The following is a 15,475-nucleotide window of genomic DNA, read 5'->3' on the forward strand; positions in this document are numbered from 1 at the left end:
TTAAATATTACATTATTGTATTTGCCAATACAGTCACTTTACTCGCTTTACTTTGAAAATCACAAACCGGATGTTGTGTAGCATTTCGTTCCTCTCCACTCTCACGGTGGATCCGCGTCGCCATGGCGAGCCGAAAAACTTCGCAGCAAACCCGGGACAACGGGGACAAATACTCGGTGCTGTTACCGACCTACAACGAAAGGGAGAACCTGCCGCTGATAGTGTGGCTGCTGGTCAAATATTTCGGTGAGAGGTGAGTCCCGGGGAGCCGGTAAAGCTGCTAAGTGCTAAGCTGACGTTAAACTGAAGCCAGTGCTGAGCTGTCACTGTAACCGGCTCGGTACGCAGACTGCAGTGTACACTGACGCGTTATGAAGCTTAATGCGCTTGTTTAACTTGTGTACTTGTAGTGGATTTAACTACGAGATCATTGTGATTGACGACGGGAGCCCGGATGGGACGCTGGAGGTGGCCGAGCAGCTGCAGAAGATTTACGGAGAGGATAAAATAGTGAGTAAAGAAGCTGAAGCAGGAGCCGGATCCTGCTGCTCGATCAACACTGTGCATCATGTTCACGTTTGTTTAGGTTAAATGAACTGTGCATGTGATCTTTAACCTTCTCTCTGCTTCAGCTTCTACGACCAAGAGCAACGAAGTTAGGCCTCGGTGAGTTTGAACATGCGCCTATATATATTCATATGTCTCCATCAGTTATCTTTGCTTATTGCTGATAGGTCACTGCTGCTTTTCCCCTCATAGGCACTGCCTACATCCACGGCATGAAGCACGCCACGGGGAACTTCATCTTCATCATGGATGCAGATCTTTCCCATCATGTGAGTGCAGCAGGTCCACACGATGCTGGATCTGTTTTAACTATTGACTTTAAATCCTAAAAAAAATCTACTGTCTACCCTCAAGCACAGCTTTCTCAAGCCCAGAATGATGATGCTAATTTTCTTTGCGCCTTTATGTGTTTTCAAACTCATGTGAAATAACAATAATAATAATAATAATAATAATAATAATACTACATTTTATTTGAAAGTGTACTCAAAGACACTTTACAGAAAAGAACATTAAATCATCAAAACAATATAAGACAGTGCACTAAAAACACATTAGACATTAAACATTAAAAGCAATTTTGAAATAATTCAGGTTCTCTGCGTGATATTTGATCCTTCTTTGTCATTTTCTTTCAATTTCAGCCCAAGTTTATCCCAGAATTTATTCAGTAAGTGTCTTTAACTTTTTTTTTGTCCTCTCGCATGTTTTGTAAACTGCAACTGCATATCAATTTGTCTACACAAATGATACACAGTTATATTATTATATTTAGTTCCAGTGCTGAACGGTCATCCTTTTGTGTCTTGTTTGTCAGAAAGCAGAAGGAAGGGGATTACGACGTGGTGTCCGGTACTCGGTACAGCGGGGACGGAGGCGTGTACGGCTGGGACCTGCGCAGGAAACTCATCAGGTAACTGCAAGTCAACGTCCCTGAGTCCACTCACTCAGCTTGCACCGGTTCTGATTTTCAAGAGTCCTCTCATTCACAGTCGGGGAGCCAACTTTTTGACTCAAGTGTTGCTGAGACCCGGTGCTTCAGACCTCACCGGCAGCTTCAGGTAAGTGCTGCACGTATTGTGACACAAGCGACTTTTGAACCGTGCGTGCATGGAGCAGTGTTTTCGAACACTCTGGCTGTTTTTCCTCTCTCGTGTCAGGCTGTACAAGAAGAAGGTTCTGGAGAGTCTGGTGGAGCGCTGTGTTTCCAAAGGGTACGTCTTTCAGATGGAGATGATCGTCCGCGCCAGACAGCTCAACTACACGATTGGAGAAGTGAGTGAGACCCTAAGTAATTCATTCATACATGTATTTATGTTTTTTTTTTTTTTTGTAATATTACCCTGCAGTGACACTAAAGAGGAAGCGTACATGAGGTTCCTCCACATGTAGAATGAATTAGCAGTCACAGTGAAAGACTGAACACCGTGTAAAACAGACAAAGAACGGACAGAACAGAAGGAGAACCTTTATTTTTTCACATTGAAGGACAGCAGACAAAAAACAATAACAAGAGGTCAGGGATGGTCAGTAACTCAAACATATCTCACCTGGTACAGACAGTATTTATGATGATGATCACAGTTTTACCAACTCTCAGTTCCTTTAGGAGTCATTCATTCAACCATACGTGTATTTATGTTTTGTGTCGTACTGAACAGATCATCTGTTCTAGAGAATGTTGGATTTTGGAAAGAAATGTGTGTTTTAATGACACTGACACAGTCTGAATCGAGGAACAAGGCCAAAAACATGAGCATGATCAACCGTGATTCATCTTTACTCCGTTTGTGAAGATGCATCCAGATCAGATTAGACCAGGACTATCTCACAAACCACTGAATTTAGACTAGACTAGACTAATGTGGACTAGGTTAACAAGTAAACAGTTTGAAACTCGGGAGCAGATTTATTCCATCCTAACCTATATCTAAAAAGAAACCAAATTTATTTCAAGACTGTCAGGACAACATTAGAGCAAGTGTCGCTCAAAAAACAATGCAGTAATCTGGACTAGATTAAGATTAAAAAGTACTGCCAGTTTCAGTGAGAGGTTAGGTCGGAGAGACCTGGTCTGATGTGGTCTGGATAAAGCTTTTATATATGAAATAAAGGTTTCACAGATGAAATGATGATGTTAAAGACACAAGAAACAGACCTTAATATCACCTTAACATTCCCCTTAACCTCTACAACAGGTACCCATCTCCTTCGTGGATCGGGTCTACGGAGAGTCCAAACTCGGAGGGAACGAGATTGTGTCATTTGCCAAAGGACTGCTCATGCTCTTCGCCACAACATGATCAGCTCGGACGTCCCGCGGCCATTTAGTTTTCCTTTGACCCTTAAAGTGTCTTTAATACAGTAGTTGTATCAGAATTTCGGTGTGGTGGTGGGGGGGCTAAAGCTCCACTTGCCTATGGTCAGACAGTGACACGATGGCAAATGACAAGGGAGACGTCTCTGTCCTGTCACCCTGTCTGTGGAGGAGCATGGTGTCTTACATTCCCCTCATCCTCTGAGAAGCACACACACAGTCTCATCATTCCCAGACCCGCTGACTGAACTCTGCATCGAGACGACACCTGTGATTGTTTGTGTGAGATTAAAAACTTTGTATCGTTCAAAGCTAAGATGTGTCACAGATTGTTATTCATCATCTTTCCTGAATCAAGTGTTCATTCTGATCCAACAAAGATGTGAGTCAAACCCTGTGCAACGGGGTCCTCAGCCCCCTCTGCATTATTACAATAATGTCCACCCTCTCATGTGAACCATCAAAATGAAGGCAAAGACCCAGGAGCTTCCCGACCAACACAAATCTTTAAGCTCACATCCATACGAGCTTCTGTCATGCCAGCACGAGGTGTGTCAGTGTGCTGATGCTGGGTCACAGCATCCTCAAACTATCTTAAGAAGTCAGATAGTTTATCATCCCACTTCTCTCCATACATCATTCAAAGTGAGGCTGGATTACCCAGAACCTGGCACCTGCCCCACAGTCCAGACCTCCAGGGGCTGTGAAAGCTGCAGGCTGGTTGTGTTTGTGTGTTTATTTAAAAGTTTGTGCTGAGGACGCATCAGCTGACACTACTTGAGCATGAACTTGAGGGCCTTGTGTCCAAATGCAGGATGAGCATGCTGCAAAGCTGCAGTCTGTCACATGCTACAGGAACATGTCAGGAATAGAGGGCTGACTGATGATGATGATGAAGATGATACTAACCCCAGTTTGTCCCAGTTTAACCATTTAAATGCTGCGTCACAGTGCAGCTCTCTGGGCTGCCCTTCACCAGGCACCATACAGGAAAGTAGTCCCGGTCACTTTGGCAGAATTGGGCAGTTACTGCCACAGCACAGCGCCACCTACCGGCGGACCAACCACTCCAGCTGAGTGCTGAGGCTCTGTGCACATCCGACCCACCGCAAGGGAGGGTGAGGAAGGGAGGGAGGGAGGGGGAGGAAGGGAGGGAGGGAGACGCCAGATGTAGCCAAACCGAGCATGCGCATAAATCGGAGCGACCCACTCCAGAAGGACGCCCGCTGCCGGCCAGAAGCCGTAACTACTTTGCGGGGTTGTTTACCCCACACAGTGAGACAGAGAGCAGAGAGGAGCCACGGTCCGTCACGAGAAGGTAGGAAGCTTGTTTTTTTTAATTTTTTTTTAATGCTTGTTTTTTTCCTTCTTTAACATAATTGGCCAAATGGATTGACAGACCAATTTAAGAGTTTTTAATGAGCCGGGGATCTCACAATGAGATTATTTATGCTAATCAAGCAGATGTCACTTCCGCCCCTTTTATTTGCGCCATTTTGGATAGGGCAGTTTCAGGGCTGGATGTGTATTGTCTGTCAGAGAGCGGAGAACAGGCAACGCGCTGTCGGCTGCCAGACACACATACACACACACACATACACACACTTTGGCCATTTATTTGAAAGAGTGAAGACGCCGCTAGTCGCCCCCGACTATAAGACACGCGTGTGGCCGCGGTACTTGCACACAATGGAGGCTTTAATTGTCTAATGAGTCCCGGAGGCGTCCTGTTCCCGTTTGCCGACCAGAGGGAAGAAGAGAGCCCCAGTCGGCGAGGGAGAATCGGCTTCGGAGGATAAGACCGACGGCCGGTGCTGGTTCTCTCTCTCTCTCCCTCTCTCTGTCTCTGTCTCTCTCCCCCCGCGAAGCTACTTGTCACCTGGAGGAATATTGCCGACACCTCGGGAGAGCGGTGGAGGTGACACACTGCACTCGGACGGGAGCGCTTGGATGTGAGAGCAGGTAAACTTGTCCGTCAATAAGCGTCGCTCGTTGCCCGTCAGAGAGCGTGATAGTTCGGCGTTAGCCGCGGCTACCTGCGGGGATGCGATGGGTGGAGGTGGTGGTGGAGGAGGAGTACGGCTAAAAAGGTAACTTGGCTGTCGGTGTAGCCTGCGCTCTGTTTCTACAAGTCGAGCCGTGAGCTCAAGTTGAATGACTCCTCCGGTGTGTTTGTTTGTAGCAGCTCTTTGTGGCGGCGTTAGTTTGTTTGAACCGTGTTGTTGGTGCGAGTTGGCTTAGCTTAGCATGCTAACTTAGCGCGGTGTGTCTCCCCCTCTCTCTCTCTCTCTCTCTCTCTCCCCGCCCCCCCCAATTCTTTGTCAGCGGCAGCAGCTGCCAAACATATCGATGAGCACACACATGCCAGATGTTGACCACAGATCACATCCACACTCACACTGTTTGTTTCACACACAGCTGGAGCCACCACGACAGGCTTTCACACACAATGCGTGGAAAAAGGGCTGTGAGTGTATGTAACATCACTGCATGGAGAGTTTAGGGGCGCACACAGACACAAATGATCATCCTGTTGAATGATCAAACCCCTCCAGAGGTGATCAGAGTTCATCCAGGTGATGCACTCATACCTGGGTCTGATCTGCATCCAGGAGCAGGAGCAGGAGGAGGAGGGCTGTCACATTATACCCAACACACACACACACACGCCACCTTTTTGTCACACAGAGCTGCAGACAGGTGTTTGAGCCTCATCGGTACAGCTGACCCCGGATGATTTTTTTTGAAGCATCCCAAACTTTTCTGAGGATGTGAGCAGCAGCAGCAGCCTCTCTCCTCACCAAACATCCACACACGCTGAGAGAGAGAAGGCAGTAGTCGACCAGAACACGGGTTATCGCGTCCCGGAGGAGGACTGACTGACTGAGAGAGAGAGAGAGAGTGTAAGTGAGTGTGAGGAAATCAGTGGCTGAAGGTTTTTAAGGCCTCCTTGTGTTTTTTCTTTTTCACAACACAGTGAAGGGGGGAAACCTGTTTTCTGCCAGCAGCCCGGCCTCGGCACAGTAGAGCAAGCCTCCTATCGCCTTTCCTCCCTCTCCTCTTCCTTCTCTCCCTCCCTTCCCTCCTGCTCAGCCTCTCCTTGGCTTTTTTCTCTCTCCTTTTCTTCCTCCCCTCCCGTCCCCTCCCCTCTCCTGCCTGCCTGCCTATCCATCGCCCCCTCTTTCTCTCACCCTCTTCCATTTTCCTCTCTCTCTCTCTCTCACCCCCTCACCCTCACTCCCCTCCCCTCCCTTCCCTCTCCTCTCCTCTGATCCTGTCTGTCCGACCTCCCCATCCCCTCCCCTCCCCCCTCCACTTCCGTCGCTCACTCTCTGTCCTCTCTCCTTTCCTCTCATCTCTCCCCTCGCGCTCCTTCTACCCTCACTCCCCTCCCTCTCTCCCTCCCTCCCTCCCTCTCTCCCTCCTAGCTGCCCCCCCCTCACACACACACCCACCTTACCTCCCTCCCTACACACACACACTCACCCCCCCCTCCCTGATCTCTCGCTCCTTCTGTCCCTCCCCTTCCAACATCCCTCCCTCCTCTCCTCTCCTCCCATCCCTTCCTCCCTCCCCTCCCCCTCGTCCTCCTCCTCCTCCTCCTCCTCCACTGCAGACATATTGTAGAGGCTGCTGCTGACTCAATAGGAGGCGCCATTCTGTGATGGTATTGCGAGGCGAGGGAGAAAAAAGGGGGCAGGCAGAGGATAGGGAGGCTTACATAATGGAGCTCCTCTCTAGCGCCATCTACGAGTCACGGGAGGAAGCAGGAAAGAGACACAGAGAGAGGAACTGGGGAAGGATGTGTGTCTTTCACTCACACACTTCACAGACAGACAGGCTAGACGGTGAGACAGATAGATGGCTGGACAGACAGACAGGTCTCTGGCTCTCTCAGATCTTCAGTAGGCCAACAGTTGGAGGAACCACATACACACTGACACAGTCACACACACACACACAGTTCCCGCTCTGTGTCTGGTGTTTTCTGGAAGGGAAATGAGCTGAGGTGTTCACAGGGATTGTTTGGGACTCTGTTTGTTGACACTGAGCTGCCTTTATGTCATCATGCATCAGTGACCTTTGACCCCGCCCCTGACATGGAGCTCTGATATGAATAGAGAAGGTTGACCAGCCACTTTGGACTCTGAGTTAAAAAGGTTTTTACGTCTCTCTTTCTCCAGACAGTCGAGTGAGCTTTGCCCAAGTCCGATCCACATGACGAGCACACGATGTTAAAAAAAAAACTGAGCCAACTTCATCATCAGTAACAAACCACAGAGCGCTGGCTCGCAACATCAGCGACCCGGAGTTTTCCTGTAAACAAACAAAAGTTCTGTTTACACTCACCGAAACGCATTGTGTGCTCCCACGAGGTCCCAACAGATACATTGAGTGTGTTTCTTTCTTAAGAGATTTGCAAAGCTGCTTTTTAAAATCACTTGAAACCAGCGTTGTTGTACGAGCTAGCCCGCCTTTACTGGCACATCGTCGTGTGTCTTTGTACGTCGCCGCCTTCCACATTTTATGCATTTGTTGATACTAAACGCCGCAGACATGTAGGGCATGCTTTTAAGCATTTTGGTGACCCATCAGCACGAAAATGAATACGCCACGCTCGCCTTCACCGCCACAGACTGTACGTAGCTGCTGGGTTGGCTGCAGCTGCGGTAGTGGGCCACATTAAAACACTTACAAGTAGTCTGGAGACAGAAAGGAGCAGGTATCACTCGGCTGGAGACGCTTCAACACTACTTGGTACTGGATTATTTCAACTGATACCTTTTTAAAGGTACGAGCATCATTGTGCATGAGGTCAGAAACTTAAACATCATACCTTCTTTATGTTTTGTTGTTGAGGCGTCCTAAAGGTATTCTGGAAACATCTTTGCTTGTCTGTGTGAGCCTCAGCAGCCTGTCCTCTCTCTCGGAGATTTGCTTTGCCAGCAGCCCCTTTTTCCATCGGAGACATTTAGACGTGTCACTGTAAGAAAAGTGCAGATTTAAATTGTATATAAAGTATATAATGTGATTTAGCTGCCTCAGGTGCACAGTCCGGTTATTGTGTGTGTGTGTGTGCTGGCTCTCTGTCACACTGTCACCATGAACCAGTCAGTCAGCCAAAGCAGCAGAGGGATTCGGCAAAACCCAGCATGGTTATACAGCGAACAAAGACTCAACCTTTTTCCACAAGCGAGCGCATGTTTCTGCTGAGCGCTATTGTTACTGTTCCCCTCATTATCGTAAGCCGTTACACACACTGTTACTCAAACTGGACTCTATGATTGTTCTAGAGGTGCATAAAACAAAAAGAGTTTGCTCTTTGGCTTCGTAATCTATTGGAGAACAACTTCATCAGTTTTAGTCGCACAGTCTAACTCTTGCTGCGCATCGGTTGTCATGATTGATAAAGCCATGATGAACATTTCGGTTACAGACAGCTATGTTGAGACTTGTCCAGTGTTATCCCCTGATCTTGCCCAATCCCTGTTGGGATCTTCTCCAGCCTCTCATTACCCTGATGAGAACAAGCACTATGGAATATGGATGGACAACTATGTTAAAGAAGAGAATACTCTAACAGATTGTTGGTGTATTTTAAGTCTGAAACTTTTCCATCAAGTGAAAGGTCCTTTTCAGCGACCTGTGGATTTCTTAATTTGGAGTTCAGTTATGTTGTACCTACACCTGTTGGTGACATGCTGTATGTGTCTTTTCTGTTCAGCCGGGCAGAATGTTCCAGCTCCCTGTCAATAACCTGGGCAGTCTGCGGAAAGCGAGGAGAAATGTCAAGAAGGTCCTGGGAGACATCGGCTTGGAGTTCTGTCGAGATCACCTAGAGGTGAGCATGCCCACATGTTGGTGTTTTCTAATGATGGCCCGCATGCTACTGAAGCTTTTGTTTAATTCAATTTGTAATAAGAATTTGAGTGCAGCTCAAAAACATCCTGACCTCTTGCTGAGGTTTAAGAATGGTCCATGTTTGGACACATGTAGCACCGGTGTACATGTGGGGAATTTGTTTTGGTTTATTAATAAGGTCCGTTTAGGAATTGAGATTGCTCTGTCATTAGGCTCGCAGCAGGGTTCAGCAGTAGGGTGCCTGTCACTGCTGTATAAACGTAGAGAATGTATGATGATAGCAATTTATGCACTGGGCTCATAATGTAATGCGTACAGTATAATGTGATTAGCCGATTGACATGATGCCCTTATTCTGTTGGAGCTCGCTTAATGTGGGAGAAAGATGCTCCTCAGGCTTAATGCACAAACCCAAGACTTGACATAACACAGCAGCCAGTTCTCTGGGTTTCATAGAGGGGTCTATTTGAATTTAGTCACAGATCCTGATGTTTGACAGGCTTTGATAATGTTTTCATCGTTGTTAATTTAGACATGAGAACTCTGAGCCAGAATCCATATGATTTGCTTTCCACAATCAGATCTTACAGAGGCCTTAAGTGAAAATATTGATGTATTTTCCAGCCCTTACATAAAGTAAACAAGTGTCCCAGAGGACGGTAAAAAGCTGTGAGCTGCGATTGTGAAATATTTCAGAATAATAGAAATAATTGAAAAGTGATCCGTCTCTGCACTTTTATTTTTGGGCAAATCAGCTTTTGTTTGACATGCAGGACAGTGGAGACAGATTTCGAATTTGTGCACGTCAACAAATCTGTTGCCTACAGTTAGCCAGAAATCCTACGTAACATGTCTCAGCGCTGACACGCACTTTCTCGAAAAGTTTGGCATCACTCAAAAAACAATAAAAACTGAAATAATTCCATCAGCTTCCTGAACGTTTCAAATAAAATTCTCCCCATCGATCGAATGTGTCTTTGTTTCGTGGTCATTGTCATCAAGTAATAATCGTACCTTCCTTGTTGTTTAGGACTATAAAGACTTCACTCCTCCAGAGGTGTATATAAAGCACACTACATGGGAAGATGTGTGCATGTGGGAACCATCGCATACCAAAGTCCAGGTGTGTGACACACACAGATACACACACTCACATGAATATATCTGAATCTACTGTTTTAAATTGTTTTGTGTGCGCCGCAAAAAAATAAAGGTATAAAAAGTTTTTGTTCTTTCAGTCAAAGAACTTGTAAAGTTAAATCTTTGTCTCACCTCTGTGTCTCCAGGACTACAGATCAAAGCCTTTCTGCTGCTCCGGCTGCCTCTTTTCATCCAAGTACTTCTCGGCATACAAGAGCCACTTCCGCAATGTCCACAGCGAGGACTTTGAGAACAACATCCTGCTCAACTGCCCCTACTGCACTTACAATGGCAACAAAAAGACTCTGGAAACGCACATCAAACTTTTCCACATGCCTAACAACACTGTGCGCCAAGGCCCTGGCGGTATGGTGGCCGGAGCCGGCGGGATCATGATGAAGGACGGGGTGCTGAAGAGGACCGGGGACAGCGTGGAACAGGCGGTGTACTACTGCAAGAAGTGCACCTACAGGGACCCTTTGTACAATGTGGTGCGAAAGCACATCTACCGGGAACACTTCCAGCAAGTGGCCCAGCCCTACATTGTGAAACCAGGAGAGAAGACAAACACTCAGAACGGCGGCTCAGCAGGAGCCACGGGGAATACAGAGAGTAGTAACACAAACAATGTTAACAGTAACCAGATTCACTGCAAGAAGTGTCTGTTTGTTCCGAGGACCTATGAGGCGCTTGTCCAACACGTCATTGAGGACCACGAGAGGATTGGCTACCAGGTGACTGCCATGATTGGGCATACCAGTGTGATAGTCCCCCGTCCTAAACCCATCATCATGATTCCCCCCAAAACTCAAGGAGATAAGACCATCATTGGGATGGGCCCTAAAGGCGCAGTAATGGCCACGACCAGGTCGCCTAGCTCACAGCAGCTGGGTCGAGTTGTCATCGCATCAAAGACGGGCTTCAACTCGAGTCTCCTGTCTGGAATGAGACATGATGGAGTAAGATTAAAGGCCGGAGGTACCCAGTCGTTCTCTATCGGTGGCCAGCAGGTGAGGGTTAGTCTACCTGGGAACGCCCAGGTTTCTGTGCCCCAGCAGTCACACGCAGCAAAGCAGCTTTTGTCTGGTGGCGGCCTGAGGAGTCCAGTTGTGGTCGGTTCCTCACTCAAATCCAACCCCTTGGGTTCACGTGTCCAGGCGGCCGCTACTACTGTCGCCTCCGTCACAGCAAAGAAAGGCGGTTCCTCGGTCCTCGGCACATCCTACACCCAGAAGTGGAAAATCTGCACTATCTGCAACGAGCTCTTCCCCGAGAACGTGTACAGTTCTCACTTTGAGAAGGAGCACAAAGCTGAGAAGGTGCCCGCTGTAGCCAACTACATCATGAAGATCCACAACTTCACCAGCAAGTGTCTCTACTGCAACCGCTATCTCCCCAGTGACACATTGTTAAACCACATGTTGATCCACGGTCTGTCTTGCCCGCACTGCCGCGCAACCTTTAATGACGTTGAAAAGATGGTGGCCCACATGCGGGTGTCACATCCAGATGAGAGCGTCGGCCCACGCACAGATTCCCCCTTGACCTTTGACCTCACCCTGCAGCAGGGCAATCCCAAGAACGTTCAGTTGATTGTCACTACCTACAACATGAGAGACGCCCCAGAGGAGTCGGTGGCGTTTCACGCTCAGAACAACAACACCTCTGTCTCATCCTCTTTGTCTGCCTCCCTAATATCAGGCAAAAGGTTAATGCCTCCGCATCCACCCAAAACACCTTCAGGGGCCGCTGACGGTGCACCAACCAAGAGTGCCCCGCAGGCATCTGTGCCCTACAAGAGGGATGTGGGCAAGACCCTATGTCCGCTCTGCTTCTCTATCCTCAAGGGCCCAATCTCAGACTCACTGGCCCATCACCTGAGAGAGAGGCACCAGGTGATTCAGACAGTCCACCCCGTAGAAAAGAAACTGACCTATAAGTGTATTCACTGCTTAGGAGTTTATACCAGTAACATGACTGCCTCCACCATCACACTACACTTGGTGCATTGTCGAGGTGTAGGGAAGTCCCAGAATGGGCAGGACAGCCGAGCAGCTCATTCTTCTCGGGTTGGCCAGGCCCAGAGCAGCGCTCTCAAACGGGCCAGCTTTGATAGCTCTGACACTAGTGCGCCAAAACGAAGGAGGACGGGACCCCCCGGGGAAAGGGCCCACCCACGGGACAACAATGGCCCATCAGCATTTGTAGAAAATCCCGATGAGCCCGTGGTTTTGGCTCTAGACCCCAAAGGACATGAAAACGAGTCGTACGAGTCCAGGAAGGCATTTCTAACGCAGTATTTCAATCGAGCTCCATACCCCACGAGACGGGAGGTGGAGAAGCTGGCGGCCAGTCTGTGGCTGTGGAAGTCGGACATCTCCAGTCACTTTGTCAACAGGAGGAGGAAATGCATACAGGAGTGCGAAACCCAGAGCACCAGCGTGTTGCTGGGCTTTAGTATGCACGAGCTCAGCAAAGTGAGTCATGAGCTGGCGTTGGTCCAGGATGGCGTGTACGACGGCAGACACAGCAAGAGGCGGACGTCTAGTACGCACATCGGGGTGTCCGAGCAGGCTCTGCAAAGACACAGGGAGCTTATAGCTGCTAACGGTGGCGTGGCCCCGCCACCGAAGGAAAGGCCAGCTGGGACTGTGGAAGGCACCAGAACAACGCCATCCGGCCCCAAATCCAACAGTGCCAGCAGAGACCAAACCAAGACAATCAACAGCACCATACCACAGAAAATGCCTCTAGACCTCTCGGAGCCCATTGCCATTGACTCTGACAGTGATGAGGAAGAGCAGCAGAGGGATAACAATGAACGAGAGGAAGAGGTACATCTCCATGGTAACGAACAGCATACTGGAGCTAAGGAGAGAACAGAGCCAAGGACAGGGGCCAAGATTGTCTCAGATCTAGATGATATGTCAGACGACGACGATGATGAGGATGAGGACGACGACGACGAAGAAGATGATGATGATGACGACGACGACGACGATGAGGACGACGATGAGGACGAAGGGGAGCATGTGGAGAACGGTTTTGGGCCCGCCGAGGGCTCAGGAAGACAGGCTGCTAAAGGAAGAGACACTCTACCCATCATCATTCCCAAGTTTGTACCATCATCTGCAAGAAGCGGGAGAGACGGGGTCCAGCTGAGCAAACAGCAGGTCTGACTGATGAAATCAAAAAGACTCGCAGAGTCGGAGAGACACTTCAGATTTGATCCACGCCAACGAATCTGCCTCGCCTGAACCGAAGAAGCTGCCGGGCTATCGCTTGGTATCTGTGCAGGAGAGCGCGATAAGGAGAGAACTCAAAACAAGCCATCCAATGACATTCAAAGGCAGGACTCAACGAGCAGCTAGGATTGATGTAAAGATTTGTACACAAAGTTTTAATGTTTCCTTCCCCGAGCGGGAGGGGAGGCGCAAAGACAAACAGTGAAGTTACACCAAACAAACAAAAAGTTTTTTGCCTTCTATATACTTTATTACATTGAGATAAGGAGTTATTAATGTTGATTTGGCCACTGAGCTTGTAAACGTGGCTTAAAAATATTGAGTTGTTGTGAGTGAAAGCTTTTAAGCTGACCAGATAATCCATCATTTTTCATGTAGTTATACTGAGATGGGTCATGTAAATTTGTACAGTCTTTTAGACATGTTTGGACACATGTTGCCGTACATGTACCCTTAAATATTTGCTATTACCTGTGTGTAAGGTAGCCTCATATGTTCTACATTGGTATGCTTAACAATAGGTGTCGCTTTGGTGGCTGGTATTTTCTTGTATGTTTAAGTTTATTTTTTAACAAAAACCTAGTTTTTTTGCAAAATAATATATCTATATATAAATGAAATAACAGAATTGATTTGCTTTTAATTTGATTAGATTTTATTTTTTCAATTTTATCCTTTTTTTTTTTTTAATGGTTTCTGTTCTTAAAGAATAGTGGCACAGATCTATTGGAATTCTGTCACAGTACAAAGGAGCATTTCACCAACTACTCGCAGCCTCGACTCTGCTGCACGGTCTGTTTTCACACTTTGAACTTGATGTTTCTTTGCCCCGCAAGACCGGACAGTAACCACCACACTGACATCCACACAAGTGAAAGCATTTCTTCTTTCTTTTTTTTCTTTTTTTTTTTTTCAAAAAAGAGAGTTGTGTTTAATATGTGTTTTTTGAATCGTGCGTATTTGTTTTATGTTTTCATTTTTCACTTAAGCATTTATGAACAATAAAGTGCTGTAATTGTGCTTCTCACTGAACGAGTGGCCACGCCAGCTTCTTTGTTCAAACGAAGGAACGGGAGTACTTTATGATGCACAGCTATGATTCAGTGTGTTTATTTATTTGAGATTATGAATTTGTCTTCCTCTTTTTAACATGCCTCTTAAAACTACAATGTAGACTTCATGCTAAAACAGTGTCACACTCCAGACTCAAGGGATCATAGACACACCTGCTATTAAACAGTATGGGTAAAGATCGTATGGTTAATCGTACAAAATGGTTCATTGGTGATTGTTTGCTGCTCATTCTTGAGCATTCTCTTTAAGTGGGACAAGAAAAAGAAAAGAGATGGAGGGATCATTTAAAAGTGTAAATGGGACATCAGGCCGATGCAGGGTGTTTTGATACTGTAGAAGGACAGAGGGACAATACTGATCAAAATGCTTCCTGATGCACAATGTTTTCTCCACCCAAGGTTTTTTTTTATCCTTTCTTCCCCATAAAGTAAACCAATGTTTTTGACACTGACACAAGAACATGTTAATTAAATTATTATTAATTAATCATAATTTATGAGTTGATTGAGTTTATAGTCATCTAAAAGTCAACCATAATGTGATCAAATAAATGTAGTAGAGTAAAAAGTATGTGTCTGCACGTTGTAGTGGAGTGGAAGTATAATGTAGCAAATAAGAACACTCAGGTAAAGTACAAGTACCTCAAGATGATAGTTAAAGGACCAGTGTGTAGGATTTAAAGGCATAGAGTGCTGCAGTTGCAGATTGCAACCACCTCATTTCACTCTCTGTGTCCAAGCTTGGAGTCTACAGCGGCCTGAAAATGTGAAATGCCCTATCTGCACCCAGTGTTCAGTTCAGTGGTTCAACATGGCAGACTCTGTGGAAGAGGACCTGGTAACAAAAATGGTTAAACTATTCTTATTTTCAGGAGGTTATACACTAAAGAAAACATTCTGTAAATAGAGCCCCCTAAATCTGACACACTAGACCTTTAAGTACAGGACTTGAGTAAAGGTACTTTTCCTGCCTGATTCTAATTGAACATTTATTTACCAATCAGTTAATAGTATCTTGACATATCCATGAGCACATCTTACTGAGTTTTTACACTGCTTTGTAATAAGATGCACACCTTGATCCGTTGCAGCAAAGTATCTTCAAGAAGCCAAAAATAGTTCCAGAAATATCCAGCATTGCTTGGTAACCAAAATTAAGTTGCCCTCCAATTTAGCCTCACAGGCTCAGAGTGATCTGTGTAATGGAAAATGAGAGTTTACTGGCATTAACTGTGCAGACTGGTGATCTTGGTGCCAGATACAGGCTCACC

At 46.7% G+C, this 15,475-nt stretch overlaps 2 protein-coding genes across 4 annotated transcripts; both read left to right on the forward strand.

The window, feature by feature from the left end:
* The first annotated feature begins 68 nt into the window (after positions 1-68).
* dpm1 (dolichyl-phosphate mannosyltransferase subunit 1, catalytic) lies at positions 69-2,908 on the forward strand. 2 transcript variants are annotated; one of them, XM_027288662.1, is made up of 9 exons: positions 69-246; positions 411-510; positions 633-666; positions 760-836; positions 1,212-1,237; positions 1,385-1,480; positions 1,560-1,628; positions 1,728-1,842; positions 2,766-2,908. In XM_027288662.1, the coding sequence occupies exons 1-9, from the start codon at positions 71-73 to the stop codon at positions 2,868-2,870; spliced, it is 798 nt and encodes a 265-aa protein (XP_027144463.1). In that variant the 5' UTR covers positions 69-70; the 3' UTR covers positions 2,871-2,908. The 2 variants fall into 2 exon arrangements, with proteins under 2 accessions (XP_027144463.1, XP_019108790.1); XM_019253245.2 differs by having other exon boundaries at positions 70-253.
* Positions 2,909-4,050: 1,142 nt separating this feature from the next.
* Positions 4,051-14,158, forward strand: adnpb (activity-dependent neuroprotector homeobox b). Of its 2 annotated transcripts, none has more exons than XM_019253338.2 (4): positions 4,051-4,202; positions 8,610-8,726; positions 9,777-9,869; positions 10,033-14,158. In XM_019253338.2, the coding sequence occupies exons 2-4, from the start codon at positions 8,619-8,621 to the stop codon at positions 13,063-13,065; spliced, it is 3,234 nt and encodes a 1,077-aa protein (XP_019108883.2). In that variant the 5' UTR covers positions 4,051-4,202; positions 8,610-8,618; the 3' UTR covers positions 13,066-14,158. The 2 variants fall into 2 exon arrangements, with proteins under 2 accessions (XP_019108883.2, XP_010741992.3); XM_010743690.3 differs by lacking the exon at positions 4,051-4,202 and adding an exon at positions 4,301-4,846.
* The last annotated feature ends 1,317 nt before the right edge of the window (positions 14,159-15,475 follow it).

The sequence above is a fragment of the Larimichthys crocea genome, chromosome XV, assembly GCF_000972845.2.
Source record: "Larimichthys crocea isolate SSNF chromosome XV, L_crocea_2.0, whole genome shotgun sequence".
NCBI lineage: Eukaryota > Metazoa > Chordata > Actinopteri > Sciaenidae > Larimichthys > Larimichthys crocea.